At 43.1% G+C, this 15507-nt stretch overlaps 1 protein-coding gene across 2 annotated transcripts; it reads left to right on the top strand.

The window, feature by feature from the left end:
• Window positions 1-5696: 5696 nt before the first annotated feature.
• Window positions 5697-14842, top strand: LOC110488703 (eukaryotic peptide chain release factor subunit 1). 2 transcript variants are annotated; one of them, XM_021561018.3, is made up of 11 exons: window positions 5697-5942; window positions 6342-6453; window positions 7959-8134; window positions 9334-9473; window positions 10782-10920; window positions 11068-11258; window positions 11435-11564; window positions 11786-11959; window positions 12236-12300; window positions 12428-12575; window positions 14109-14842. In XM_021561018.3, exons 2-11 carry the CDS (start codon window positions 6368-6370, stop codon window positions 14189-14191), a joined length of 1332 nt encoding a protein of 443 aa, XP_021416693.1. In that variant the 5' UTR covers window positions 5697-5942; window positions 6342-6367; the 3' UTR covers window positions 14192-14842. The 2 variants fall into 2 exon arrangements, with proteins under 2 accessions (XP_021416693.1, XP_021416692.1); XM_021561017.3 differs by having other exon boundaries at window positions 5835-6212.
• The last annotated feature ends 665 nt before the right edge of the window (window positions 14843-15507 follow it).

The following is a 15507-nucleotide window of genomic DNA, read 5'->3' as shown; positions in this document are numbered from 1 at the left end:
TTAGCGGGGATGCTAGTTATTGAAGCGCTGACGATTATGATCCCCTCTCTGAATGTGGTGGAGAGAGACAGTGAGTCACAGATTAGCATGGGGAAAATAAAACTTCTGCTTAATTCCCTCGGAGGGGTTCAAAGGTTTTCCCTGGCTCTCTGAGAGCTGCGTCTTTACCCTCCAAATGGGACATGAAGTTGTCAGAGGGAGAAAAAAATTGCCAAGCATTAATGGGGCCCTTTTCTATAACGCCAGAGATTACGAGTCAAATAAATATCAAAGTCGTTCAACATGTATTTGCACAGCTCCGTTTACGCAGTCTTTGATCTCAAGAAAACTAGCTCTCACAGTCCCACATCAGAATTAGACGTTTGTCTATGTTTCTGAAACGTCAAATTTCGAAGGGTTTAAGGTTACGTTTAGGCATTAACTCCAAAATCTTAAGGTTCGGCATTAACTACGAATGGTTAAGGTAAGGGTTAAAGTTTGGAAAACCTACCTGAAGGTAACAGCGCTCACTGTTGCCCCTAGTGGCCGGATCCCACGTCATCTCCCGATGTCCTCAGATATGGATGGACGTCGAATACTGACTTGTATCACGGGTGACCTGGTTGCTCAAGAAAGAGGCGGGTCCAGGCTTAATAAACCATGGTGATGGCAATTAGACTGAAGAACTAGCTATTTGCTACATTGAAGCATCAGGGGTGTGTGATCTCCACCATTCAATGGGAAATTCTGAGTCAGAGCTATCAATATGGTTCCCCCTGAGCAATGATCCAAGGTCTGCTTTTGTGTTTGTGCTGCTGATGGATAAGGCCAGGGCCTTTTCACTGGTAGAGCCATCTCTGTCTGCTCCAATGACTGTACTGTGTATGTCTGCTCTCACAGTCTTCTGGGAATTGGGACTAAACTGAATCTGATATTAGTGACAGAGCAGGTGTGGCGTGTGGCACCCCCAAAGCAGCAGCCCTTCCCTTCTGTTAGGGTTGTGTCAAGCACAGTGACGCCCTTGAACACCACAACATCACTCTTTCCTTCCATCCTCCATCCCTCCATCACTCAGCCCCCCTCTAGCAGATTGCCACAGATGGAAAGTGGAGCAGAGCGGACCTGATGGCATCTGTGTGGGGTTGCTCTCGCCATAACCCTTCCACACACACGCACACGCACGCGCGCACACACACACACACACACACACACACACACACACAAACACACACACACACACACACACACTCTCTCTCTCTCTCTCTCTCTCTTTTTCTTTTCTTTCTCTGCCTCCTCAATGACCAGGCACAACTACACACACAGACGCCATGCAAGCATGGTCAGCCAACCTCTACCTGAAGCTATGGAGTCACCAGAAATGATTTGAGGTGATATTGTAGATTACAGTTTCTTCTGGACTTTTAATATCTATGGCAGAAATAAATCAGGTCTGATGAATTTCCTTCTCTTACCTGTCGGATGTTGCAGAATGATATTACTCTGCGATCACTCTGACCCTGGATGATAGAGAATCTGTTGCATTTGGAAAAATGTAACTTTTCTGACAAGAACACTGCACACAAGGCCGGATGCCTTTCCAGATTACAGCTCTGATTGCAGACAGATAGTGATGAATTGGTGTTTATATTGTACTGAAGCCATTCTGGGGGCAGACTGCCTAGCAAACTGCTGTGTCATTTCATCTCTGTAATATGGGTATCAGGGCAGAGGGGAAATTGGAATGGAATCTGAGAGTATGTGGAGCATAGAGATCCTATTAAACTACTAGAGGGGCTATGTCATCAACCCTCTAAGTTCCAGAATGGGGTAAAAATGGCAGCCATTGTGCTCAGGGAGAAATCCAAAACCAGTCTAATTGGAATGAATGGCAGAAGAGGCATAGGTGATGAATTTCCTGATTTTACTTAAGGAAGAAAATAAAAGTAAGTCATGCGATATATCACAAATTGTGTAATAGAAATATTGTCAACCTAAAATATTGTGATATATCGTTATAGATACAGTTTATTAGGGTTTCATACCAATTGTCTCCATAAAATATATGTAAACAGACCATAAATGTCTCAATTCTTCTTTTCTTGGAAAGCTGTGTGTTATTACATGATACAATATCAGTACTTGATGCATTTACAACTTGTTTAAGTCCTATCATCAACTGATTTCAACCATAGATGTGGTAAAGAGGTCAATGGAACTCGACCAAAACAATGGAAATATGCCATGGAAACGAGCGGGGGAAAGATCCTGAATGTGCTGACATTTGCTGACATTTAGGCTATTGTTTTTTGTGCATTTCACACTAAGTTGAAGTAAAAATTGGTGTACAATGCCTGTACGGATGTCAACCCCAATTCATGTTCATGTCATCAACTGCATTACAGTTAAAAAACGACTTTGACTACCAACCATGGCCAGCCTACCGCATTTGAGGCCCCAGGGCACCTACCTCCAGAAAACAGCTAACTTCCTGCATTTTAACACATTTTACGATGGGGCAGAGAGTAAAATGTGCAGTTTTATAATGCTGTTCAACACATTTTGACATGAGGCTGATAATTGTGCAGCTTTAAAGCAAATTTCTTGCAATTCAAAACATTTTGTCATTTTGCACATCAACTTAGTACTGGCACCCTGTGTACACAGCCAAGTTATTGTGTATTTATTCCTTGTGTTATTATTTGTCTAGTATTTCTCTCTTCATTGTTGGGAAAGGCCTGTAAGTAAGCGTTGCACTGTTATTTGTTAATATGTTGCTGTTTTCCTGGTTGGGGGCCCCCGGGCCACATGCCCAGCGCGCCCGTTTGGCCCATTTGTCCCTGCTACCATCACCAATTTCTCTTTGTTAGCTATGTTACCAACTTATATGGGACTTAACGTTTAGCAGTCACTTCTAAACCTGAAAAGGGACTACTTCTAAATGTTATGCAGTGAAAACAGCCAAATACATCCACACCTGACTTTAGTAAACACATTGTGGGCCTGTTACAAAACATAAATCATGACGGATTTGAGGAATATCCACTTTGTTCGATCAACTTTGTTGATTGTGCGCAAACCTTGGTGTCCTTCTTCTATCCCCCACTGGTCTTTGTTGTTTTGACTTCTTTACCTCATTTATTGTATGACTGTGGATCGACTGCATTGTTTGAATTGAATGTTGACACATTGGCAGTTAATTTGAAAAATGTATGGCATCATTCAACTAAAGCTGTCTTGCTAGCTAGTTAACAGACATACATTGTTTTGCACCATATCTTATCACAGCACTGGCAAACCATCGTTGACCAACTCCCTGACAAAATGGCTGACCTTTGACCTCGTCATAAGAAGGTTTATGTCCATTCTAGTATTTTAATTCCTAATTCTATGATGCGGAAGGGGCAGAGGGTTTGTGTGTGTGTGTGTGTGTGCGTGTGCGTTTGCACGAGTGTGTTGTGTGTGTGCACGTCATTTTAATTCAACTGAATGGCAGAGCTTAAATTCTGTGATTGAGTGTACAAAACATTAGGAACACCTGTTCTTTCCATGACATAGACTGACCAGGTGAATCCAGGCGAAAGCTATGATCCTTTATTGATGTCACTTGTTAAATCCACTTAAATAAGTGTAGATGAAGGGGAGGAGACAGGTTAAAGAAAGATTGTTCAAGCCTTAAGACATTTGTGTATGTGTGTCATTCAGAGGGTGAATGGGCAAGACAAAAGTTTTAAGTGCCTTTGAACAGAGTATGGTAGTAGGTGCCAGTTGCACCGGTTGTGTCAAGAACTGCAACACTGCTGGGTTTTTCAAGCTCAACAGTTTCCCATGTGTATCAAGAATGGTCCACCACCCAAAGGACATCAAACCAACTTGACACAACTGTTGGAAACATTGGATTCAACGTCAACATGGGCCAGCATCCCTTTGAAATGCTTTCGTCATGTTATAGAGTCCATGACCTGATGAATTGGGGCTGTTCTGAGGGCAAAAGGGAGGTAGAAATATAATTTATGCCAATACCACTGTTATGTGTACATATAACTGGTAAAGTAACATTGGTCCTTCTCTAGTGAATCAATGCTGTCATCTAGTGGTAAAAAACTGGGCTTGACTTTGGAATAAATACTGTAGATTTTGTAGAACTTTCAACTCCACATTGCTTATAGATTACTTTATTTTTTTATGCAATTGACCCTTTGGGCATACTCAATATCCTGAAAAGGAAATTAGAGGGTCCATAATTGACTAAATCTATCATTCCACCAAACAAACTTTGCTAATGTGATATTGTGACTGGTATTTTAATTTCATGACATTGCTAAGCTATCACGGGGGGCCCCACAGGGGTGTGTGCTTAGTCCCTTCCTCTGCTCCCTGTTCTCCCAAGACTGCGTGGCCTTCAAGGCTTCAAGTTTCTTGGTGTCCAAATCACTAAGGACTTAAAATGGTCCACACACAAGTACAGTTGTGAAGGCTTGCATCAAGTCTGACACCAACAGGCTACTGAACAGCTTCTATCCCCAACCATAAGACTGCTAAATAGCTAACAAAATGGCTACAAAGACTATCTGAGTTGACCCTTATCATTTATTTTGTTTCTCTGCACCCTCACAGGACTCCACACACTCATGCACACCGACACTCCAACACACACACACACACACACACACACACACATGCACAAACACACACACACACACACACACACACACACACACACACACACACACGCTGCTGCTACTCGCTGTGTCATATATCCTGATGCCTAGTCACCCTGTACATACACTACATGGCCAAAAGTATGTGGACATCTGCTCATCGGACATCTCATTCCATCTCATGAGTATCAATATGGAGTTGATCCCCCCTTTGCTGCTATAACATTCTCCACTCTTCTTTGAAGGCTTTCCACAAGATGTTGGAACATTGCTGCGGGGACTTGCTTCCATTCAGCCACAAGAGCATTAGTGAGGTTGGGCACTGACGTTGGGTGATTAGGCCTGGCTCGCAGTCGGCGTTCCAATTCATCCCAAAGGAGTTTAATGGGGTTGAGGTCAGGGCACTGTGCAGGCCAGTCAAGTTCTTCCCCACCGATCTCGACAAACCATTTCTGTATAGACTTCACTTTGTAAACGGAGGCATTGTCATGCTGAAACAGAAATGGGTCTTCCCCAAACTGTTGCCACAAAGTTGGACAGAATAGTCTGCAAGTCATTGTATGCTGTATCGTTAAGATTTCCCTTCACTGGAACTAAGGGGACTAGCCCGAACCATGAGAAACAGCCCTAGACCATTTTCCTCATCCACCAAACTTAACAATTTGAATCCACTAATTTGAAGGGGTGTCCACATATTTTTGTATATATAGTGTATCTACCGCTATCACTCCAGTATCCCTGCACATACATTGGAACTGACTCTGTATATAACTTACTTACTTATCATGTTCTTCTTATTTCTTCTTATTGTGTGATTTTGTTCTAACTTGTGTTCTTTTTAGTAGTACAATCATATTGACTACTGCATGGTTGGGTTTAGAGCTAGCAAGAAAGGCATTTCACGTGACATTAAAACGTTAAACTACGTTTTTTCCCCCATCATAGTCACTAAAGAAGTTCTGGAGAACTTTAAATTGAGATGAATAACAAATTATAATTTTGACTACAAATCCCATATGAACCATTTTGAGATATCCCCGCCCATCTTCGTATAATATTGAATCACTCCAATCACCGTATAGATATCCATGATCAACATGGAGTTTTGACCAACCAGAAATGTACCTCAGTGTTTCTACGTTTCCAGGAAGTCTCACATGTGAGCCCCGATCTCACCACGCGAAGCCTATTGAGTGTGGTAGAGAGGAACCGGCAGGAGAGGCAAGTGGACAACGTCATTTCACCGACGACCGAACTAGAGCGGCAGCTGTAGCGCAGAGACTGGAGTGGCTTTGCCGGAGGCAGGTACGGTATCTTCGTCGTTTTTGTAAATGAAAGGGTTTGGAACCAGTTGACATTTGGATGATTTAACGTTTTCTCGAGAAAGAGAGTTGAAACTAGGTCGGGTTGCGACTTTAGACAATGAATGGGGTGGACACTAGGGCCTGGGAAGAGTGCGTAGGCCTAGTTTTTCCGCGCACTTTACTGACACAGCAGCGGGGTAGAGTCTTTCCTCCCGGTCGGTCCACCACACTGGTCAGGTCCCTCTCGGACACCCGCTTCTAGCTCAGAGAGGTAGACACACAACTGTCACCCTGGCAACCTAAAATCCGGTCACTGAACCTTATGAAGTTAGCTAAATCTATCCTTTGTGTTCGCGGCTGATGCAACGTTAGCCAGCTAGTTGACGTTCTTCTCTTTCAGGTGCTGAAGCGATTACAGCAGGAAAGATGGCGGACGACCCTAACGCAGCGGACAGGAACGTGGAGATATGGAAAATCAAGAAGTTGATTAAAAGTTTGGAAGCTGCCCGAGGGTAAGTGGTTGAAATGGCCACACGATACAGGACGTATCACTGGGTGTCGGAGGGAGACGGAGATATGCAGACCTGAATGGACAGCTGGATAGGCGAGGACACATTTTGGGAGTGGTACTAGCTAGCCAGTTAACGTACTATTAACACAGTCAACATTGGAAATTACGTTAGTTCCTACCAATATTCGATTTGTGTCGTATAATTAGTATGATGCCATTCCTGTTTGTAGCTAGCTCGGTTACTTGTGTGTATTTCTGTCCGGGTTAGTTAGCCAGTTAGCTACATGTTAGCCGAAAATGCCGGCATCTGTGGATGGGGTCTTTAGAACAGCCGGGTCGTTTGTATATCACACCAACGACTAGGTGCTTTTAGCAACGCGGGTGTACAGTATACACTAGCCTTGTTTTCAATTTTATTGGGTTGCACAAAAACAAAGCCAGAAGCTAAATTCAATTTCAACTTAACTGCCAGTACTGTGGCAGTGGGCAGGACGGTTGGTCATTGTGACAGGGGGGTTTGAGACAAAATATCTAGAGGATCGTTTAATATTTAACTGACTTTCCAAACATGGGTCTGTTGTAGACCAACTTCCTCTGCTAACATCATGTCGTCAATAAAAGTCCCGAGCAAGTTTGTCTTTTTTGGCCACATGTGGTGCCGCTGGCACAGTAAGTTGAAACAGAACTGTATTTAACTTAACGTTATCTTCCCATGGACTGGTCTTTGTGCAAACCAGTACAATTGCACCTAACTGACACCAGTATGTTCCCATATGCTGCGATAGATAAAGCAGTTGTTGGCTATGTTGGCTTGCTTTCAAGATACAGCATTGAGCATGTCTTGTATTTGGGAGTGGAAGGCTTAAAGCAACCATATGTTTGAGTAGCAAGCAGCAGGCACACGACTACCATTTCCTATTCCTTTGTTGACAATGTGTGTAGTTAGCTAGCGGTCATCCATATTAATTTAGATAAGTAGTTTGACAAAGCTAGCTATGTGGCTTACTCGGCAGTGTGACTAGGCAAATGGGAGCGCTTTGCCCCCGAAGTGTTCTTATTGTCCACTGGCACAGAATCCTCTGCTACATACACATACGGTTGACAATTTGGCCTATATTCACTAACCAACTACCTGTATGTATGCAGCGTCTAGGTGTATGGCTCACTGGTTTGCCTTTAACTGGTAGTGAATGTGGCACGGTGGGGTTTTAGCGCAGTCGTTGGTGTCAAGGACAGAACTTATTGTTCTCTATGGAACTGTGTGCCCCTCCCCTTTCAGACAGTAATGTTTGGTGTCAGACTGTTTTAAAGTTGAGGTGTGTGTTACAAGGATAGATATGGGTCAGGTAATATTAGAGGATGATTGGGGGGGGTTGATGAGCGGCATATTTGTTTTGATTGAGAGCATAGTCCTTCCTTTCAGAGATTGATATGACTAAGACAGTTACATAAACACACACTTTACACAAGGTTGTGTAAATACACTATGTGTACCTCTCTCCTCAGTAATGGAACCAGTATGATCTCGCTGATCATTCCCCCTAAGGACCAGATCTCCAGAGTGGCCAAGATGTTGGCTGATGAGTTTGGGACAGCCTCCAATATCAAGAGCAGAGTCAACAGGCTCTCTGTGCTCGGGGCTATTACCTCTGTACAGCAGAGACTAAAGCTATACAATAAAGGTTAGTGATTTGTGTTCAAATGTAACTAAGTGTGTCATCATGTATCTGTGCTAGGAGCCTTGACCTCCTCATAGTGGATTCCAAAGCTACAGCAAGGATGTCTCTTTCTTGTTAGTTGTGTATATTTCTTAACTTCTTATGGGCAGGTGGGATGGTAGCGTCCCACCTGGCCAACATCTGGTGAAATGGCAGAGCGCCAAATTCAAATTAAATTATTAGAAATATTTAACTTTCTTACAATCACAAGTGCAATACACTAAATTAAAGCTTTACTTCTTGTTAATCCAGTCACCGTGTCAGATTTCAAAAAGGCTTTACGGCGAAAGCAAACCATGCGATTATCTGAGGACAGCGCTCCATCAAACAGACAATCATATTTCATCCCGCCAGGCGCGACACAAAACTCAGAAATAACAATATAATTCATGCCTTACATTTGAAGAGCTTCTTCTGTTGGCACTCCAATATGTCCCATGAACAAAAGTACCATTTGGGATGTTTGATTACTTCCGTCGTTATATCTCCAAAATGTCAATTTATTTGGCGCATTTGATCCAGAAAAACAAAGGTTCCAAATCGCGCAACATGGCTACAAAATATCTAGTAAGTTACATGTAATCTTTGTCCAAACATTTCAAACAACTTTCCTAATACAACTTTGGGTATTTTTTAACTTAAATAATCGATAACATTTAAGATGGGATAAACTGCGTTCAATAGCGGATAAAAACAATGTGGAGCATGCATTCAGGTCGCGCGCCCAAACCACAACAGTACACTAGACTCGACCCTACTTCTTCATTACACAAAGGAAAAACATCAACCAATTTCTAAAGACTGTTGACATCCAGTGGAAGCGATAGGAACTGCAAGCAAGTGCCTTAAATCTAGATCCACATAGAAAAACCTTTGAAAAGAGTGACAACAACAAATCCTGGATGGTTTGTCCTCTGGGTTTTGCCTGCCAAATAAGTTCTGTTATACTCACATACATCATTCAAACAGTTTTAGAAACTTCAGTGTTTTCTATCCAAATCTACTAATAATATGATATCCTAGCTTCTGGGCCTGAGTAGCAGGCAGTTTACTTTGGGCACGCTTTTCATCCGGACGTGAAAATACCGCCCCCTAGCCTAGAGAGGTTAAGGGTCACTGGGTCTTGCCTGTGTTGACTGTTAAGTCCCATCTCTCTCTTGCAGTGCCCCCTAACGGCCTGGTGGTGTACTGTGGGACCATTGTGACAGACGAGGGCAAAGAGAAGAAAGTCAACATAGACTTTGAGCCTTTTAAACCCATCAACACCTCTCTGTACCTCTGTGACAACAAGTTCCACACTGAGGTAGGAGCTCTACATATGTACAGTGTCTTTGGAAAGTATTCAGACCCCTTGACTTTTTCCACATTTTGTTACACATTGATTAAATTGTACCCCCCCCCCCCCCCCCCTCAATCTACACACAATACCCCATAATGACAAAGCAAAAACAATTATTTTGAATTTTCTGCTTATTTATAAAATTTAAAAAAACATTACATTTACATAAGTATTCAGACCCTTTACTCACTACTTCGTTGAAGCACCTTTGGCAGCGATTACAGCCTCGAGTCTTCTTGGGTATGACGCTACAAGCTTGACACACCTGTATTTCGGAAGTTTCCCCCATTCTTCTCTGCAGATCCTCAAGCTTTGTCAGGTTGGACATGGAGCGTTGCTGCACAGATATTTTCAGGTTTCTCCAGAGATGTTTGGTTGGGTTCAAGTCCGGGCTCTGGCTGGGCCACTCAAGGACATTGAGGGACTTGTCGAAGCCACTCCTGAGTTGTCTTGGCTGTGTGCTTAGGGTCATTGTCCTGTTGGAAGGTGAACCTTCGCCCCAGTCTAAGGACCTAAGTGGTCTGGAGCAGGTTTTCATCAAGGATCTCTCTGTACTTTGCTCCGTTCATCTTTCCCTCGATCCTGCTTGTCTCCCAGACACTGTCGCTGAAAATCATCCCCACCGCATGATGCTTCCACCACCATGCTTCACCGTAGGGATGGGTGCTAGGTTTCCTCCAGACGTGATGCTTGGCATTCAGGCCAAAATAGTTCAATCTTGGTTTCATCAGACAAGAGAATATTTTTTCTCATGGTCAGAGTTTTTAGGTGCATTTTGGCAAACTCCAAGTGGGCTGTCATGTGCCTTTTACTGAAGTGTGGCTTCCGTCTGGCCACTACCATAAAGTCCTGATTGGTGGAGTGCTGCAGAGATGGTTGTCCTTCTGGAAGGTTCTCCCATCTCCACAGAGGAACTCTAGAGCTCTGTCAGAGTGACCATCGGGTTCTTGGTCACCTCCCTGATCAAGGCCCTTCTCCCCCAATAGCTCAGTTTGGCCTGGTGGCCAGCTCTAGGAAGAGTATTGGCGGTTCCAAACTTCTTCCGTTTAGGAATGATGGAGGCCACTGTGTTCTTGTGGACCTTCAATGCTGCAGAAATGTTTGTACCCTTCCCCAGATCTGTGACGCAACAAAATGTAGAAAAAGTCAAGGGGTCTGAATACTTTCAGAAGGCACTGTATGTCTCCTCTTTGTGGATGTTTAATGGCAATGAAATTGTAATGAAAATGCCCTCTGTCTTTCTTTTTCCCTCTACTCTCTCCCTTTCTCCAGGCACTGACGGCCCTGCTGTCCGATGACAGTAAGTTTGGTTTCATAGTGATCGATGGTAGCGGGGCTCTCTTTGGGACACTCCAGGGGAACACCAGAGAGGTGCTGCACAAGTTCACAGTGGACCTGCCCAAAAAACACGGTACGCTCCGCTCATTACACACACACGGACACAGACGGACATAAGAACAAGAACATTAGAGATTTTAAATAAGAACAATTGATCAAAAAAATGTATTATCCCCCATCACTACTTTTCTATCCATCTAACGTTCTCTCACTCTGTCAGGCAGAGGAGGTCAGTCTGCTCTGCGGTTTGCCCGTCTGAGGATGGAGAAGAGGCATAACTATGTGAGGAAGGTGGCTGAGACAGCTGTCCAGCTCTATGTGTCCAACGACAAGGTCAACGTTGCTGGAATGGTCCTAGCAGGGTCTGCCGACTTCAAGACTGAGCTCAGCCAGTCCGACATGTTTGACCCTGTAAGTGTGTGTTTGAGATGATCCATGGTTTATGCTGTGCCGATCCTTACTGTGATCAGTCAGTCCTTTGTCAGACTGATGCTTTTTGGTGCAATTCCTCTTGTGGATTTGCTCATTCTTAGTGACAATGCATAGCACTGCACACTAACCCCTGGTTTGTGTGCGTGCGCGCCCAGAGGTTACAGGCGAAGATTCTGAAGCTGGTGGACATCTCGTACGGAGGAGAGAATGGCTTCAACCAGGCCATCGAACTGTCGGCAGAGGTCCTCTCCAACGTCAAGTTCATCCAGGAAAAGAAGCTCATAGGTGTGTGTTTGTGGCACATGTTGAGGTTAGATTTTGGGTTATCCCAGCGAATGTTTGCCTGTGCCTGCATTTGTCCGGTGTTTGTTTGGGTTAGTGAAGATTGTGAATGATGATGAGTGATAATGATGATTGCTACCCCATTTCCATCCCCCAGTCACTCATTCTTTTTTATTTGACCCTTTATTCCCCCCCCCCCCCCCCCATTTTCTCTCTGGCTGCAGGGCGGTACTTTGATGAGATAAGTCAGGACACGGGAAAGTACTGTTTTGGGGTGGAGGACACACTCAAAGCCCTGGAGATGGGAGCTGTGGAGATCCTCATCGTCTATGAGAACCTAGACACCATGCGTTACATCCTTCGCCTGCACGGGGCCGAGAGCATCGGAACAGAGAACGGTACACACACACACACACACTCCCCGTGTGCAGTATGTTGTCTTGCTCCGTGAAGTAGAACAGCTGAGCAGAGAATGCTACAGACGCACTCCCTTTTCACACACACACAAACCATTGTTAGGTTAGATTACTCGTTGGTTATTACTGCATTGTCGGGAACTAGAAGCACAAGCATTTTGCTACACTCACATTAACATCTGCTAAGCATGTGTATGTGACAAATAAAATGTGATATGTGTTCTCATTCCCTGTCTCCGTTGGCCGTTTGTGTTTCAGATGAGAAGACTCTGTATTTAACACCAGAGCAGGAGAAAGACAAGTCCCACTTCACAGACAAGGAGGTAAAGCCCTGTTCTCTATCCCTTGGTGTCATACACACAGTTGCCCATTCGGGCGGTTCAATTTGTTGCTTACTTGTAAACGTTTCTTTGCGCTCTGTGTCCATTTGGTGTGTGCGCATGTTCACAGACTGGGCAGGACCACGAGCTGATTGAGAGCATGCCTCTGCTGGAGTGGTTCGCCAACAACTACAAGAAGTTTGGAGCCACGCTGGAGATCGTCACAGACAAGAGTCAAGAAGGCTCCCAGTTTGTCAAGGGCTTTGGAGGCATCGGGGGTGAGTCCGCACCAGCCACTTGTTATTATAGGGTTATAACATACACCACCGTTCAACAGTTTGGGGGTCACTTAGAAATATCTTTATTTTTGAAAGAAAAGTATTTTTTTGTCCATTTTAAAATAACATCAAATTGATCAGAAATACGGTGTAGACATTGCTAATGTTGTAAATGACTATTGTAGCTGATTTAAAAAATATATATATAATTATATATATAATATCTATCTAAATCTATATATATATATATATATATATATATATATATATATATATATATATATATATATATATATGATAGATATTATATATTTAATTATGGAATATCTACGTAGGCGTACAGAGGCCCATTATCAGCAACCATCACTCCTGTGTTCCAATGGCACGTTGTTTTAGCGAATCCAAGTTTATCACTTTAAAAGGCTAATTGATCATTAGAAAACCCTTTAGCAATTGTTAGCACAGCTGAAAACTGTTGATTTGAGAAACCGATGCCTCACAAGTCGTCACTAATTAGTACCCGCAAAACACCAGTCTCAACATCAACAGTGAAGAGGCGACTCTGGGATGCTGGCCTTCTAGGCAGAGTTGCAAAGAAAAGCTATATCTGACTGCCCAATAAAAATAAAAGATTAAGATGCGCAAAAGAACACAGACACTGGACTGAGGAACTCTGCCTAGAAGGCCAGCATCCCGGAGTCGCCTCTTCGCTGTTGACGTTGAGACTGGTGTTTTGCGGGTACTATTTAATGAAGCTGCCAGTTGAGGACTTGAGGTGTCTGTTTCTCAAACTAGACACTAATGTACTTGTCCTCTTGCTCAGTTGTGCACCGGGGCCTCCCACTCTTTCTATTCTGGTTAGACAGTTTGCGCTGTTCTGTGAAGGGAGTAGTAAACGGCGTTGTACGAGATCTTCAGTTTCTTGGCAATTTCTCGCATGGAACAGCCTTCATTTCTCAGAACAAGAATAGACTAATGAGTTTTAGAAGAAATTACTTTGTTTCTGGCCATTTTGAGCCTGTAATCGAACACACAAATGCTGATGCTCCAGATACTCAACTAGTCTAAAGAAGGCCAGTTGCATTGCTTCTTTAATTATCACAACAGTTTTCAGCTGTGCTAACATAATTGCAAAAACGTTTTTTTAATGATCAATTAGCCTTTTAAAATTATAAACTTGGATTTGCTAACACAACGTGCCATTGGAACACAGTGATGGTTGCTGATAATGGGCCTCTGTACGCCTACGTAGATATTCCATTAAAACTGTTTCCACCAGCTACAATAGTAATTTACAACATTAACAATGTCTACACTATTTTTGATCAATTTGATGTTATTTTAATGGAGAAAAACAAGGATATTTCTAAGTGATCCAAAACTTTTGAACGGTAGTGTAGGAGTCTCTGTTATGATCATGTTGTGGAGGTAGTTCACAGCATGAGATCAAATTCAAAAGCCTAATATTCGTAATGACCCTTCAATCCAGCAGAAGTCTTCACCTGGATAATTGACTCTTTCTCTCTTTCTCAGGATGCTTGCGGTACAGGGTGGATTTCCAGGCCATAGATTACCAGGCAGAGGACGATGAGTTTTTCGATTTAGATGACTACTAGGTAGTAAGGGAACCGAATTGGGGAGAGAGAGAGGGGGAAAAAACCTGCAAGAATGAATGAAGAAATAAGGAAAGAAAAATGACTTATCTTTTGCAGCAAGTGAGAGGGGACAGACATATAGACAGACATATACATTACATTCAATTTTAAATGCATATACACACACTTCCACTAACGCTCACACAGGCTGAAGAGTGAAATTTGATTTCAATCCATAGAGGGACACAACCCTTCCTGAATGAATCCCTGCCTTAGAGTGCTGGTTCCTTCTCCTGGTTGGATTGGACTTGACTCAATTTTTGTTCGTAGATTTTTTCCCCCTCCATTTTGAATGAACACAACAGCAAGTTCCCAGCAATCCTCACTCGCTGCCTCCCACTGTCCCCCTGGTCTGATTAAGACGGTCTGATGAAGACTCTGGACTCACTCCTCGCATATAGAAAAAATAGATTATTTCTTCCCCTCATCCTGTCCTTGCCCTCCCTCCCCCCCCCCCCCCCTTCAATGCGTTAAAAAAAAATTGCATTTCATTTTTTTATTGGTTCCTGCTGTTGTAATTTTATGAGAGTGGGGAGTTTTTTTTATTTTATTTTTTACCTGGGTTTCTGTAGCAAAAGGGAGGGGGTATTAAATTTGAACTGCTCAAAACCATTGCTACCTCCTCATCCGCTGTCGTCTACAATCCTGTGGAGTGGCTGGCCTTCCGAGAGCGGCTGGTTCTTCCTGCTTCCCCACCAATGAAAGGTTTCTTTGGCCAATAAGCACCAATGAGTGTGACTAGAATGTCTGAATTGTTTTGCTGTAATGATCATCATGGTGCATGTATTTTATTTGGTGTGGAAAATAAGGATACTAAATTCTAATCAATGAGGACCTTAGAGGTAGGTTCACTGGTCAGGTTTTTAAAATCTCAAATCAATTGCTGTCAAAAAGGTAAGGAGAATGTGTAATTCAGGAGAAACTCATTCTACACTATTTGTTACAAATACATTTGCCCACATTGCTCATTTAATTTTTAAAATTTGAACCATTATTTAACTAGTCAAGTCGGTTAAGAACAAATTCTTATTTATGATGGCCAAACCCGGACAACGCTGGGCCAATTGTGCACAGCCCTAAGGGACTCCCAATCACGGCCGGTTGTGATACAGCCTGGAATCGAACCAGGGTGTCTGTAGAGACACCCCAAGCACTGAAGAGATACATGCCTAGATGTCATTTTAGCCATTTTATATCCACTTTCATTTTTCAAATGATCTGGTGCTGTATGCTAGTGTCTACATTAATTTACAGTGTTATATTAGAAGTAATGCAAA

Source organism: Oncorhynchus mykiss, chromosome 14, assembly GCF_057628025.1.
Source record: "Oncorhynchus mykiss isolate SJ-2025 chromosome 14, ASM5762802v1, whole genome shotgun sequence".
NCBI lineage: Eukaryota > Metazoa > Chordata > Actinopteri > Salmoniformes > Salmonidae > Oncorhynchus > Oncorhynchus mykiss.
This window is presented reverse-complemented; position numbering and strand designations above follow the sequence as displayed.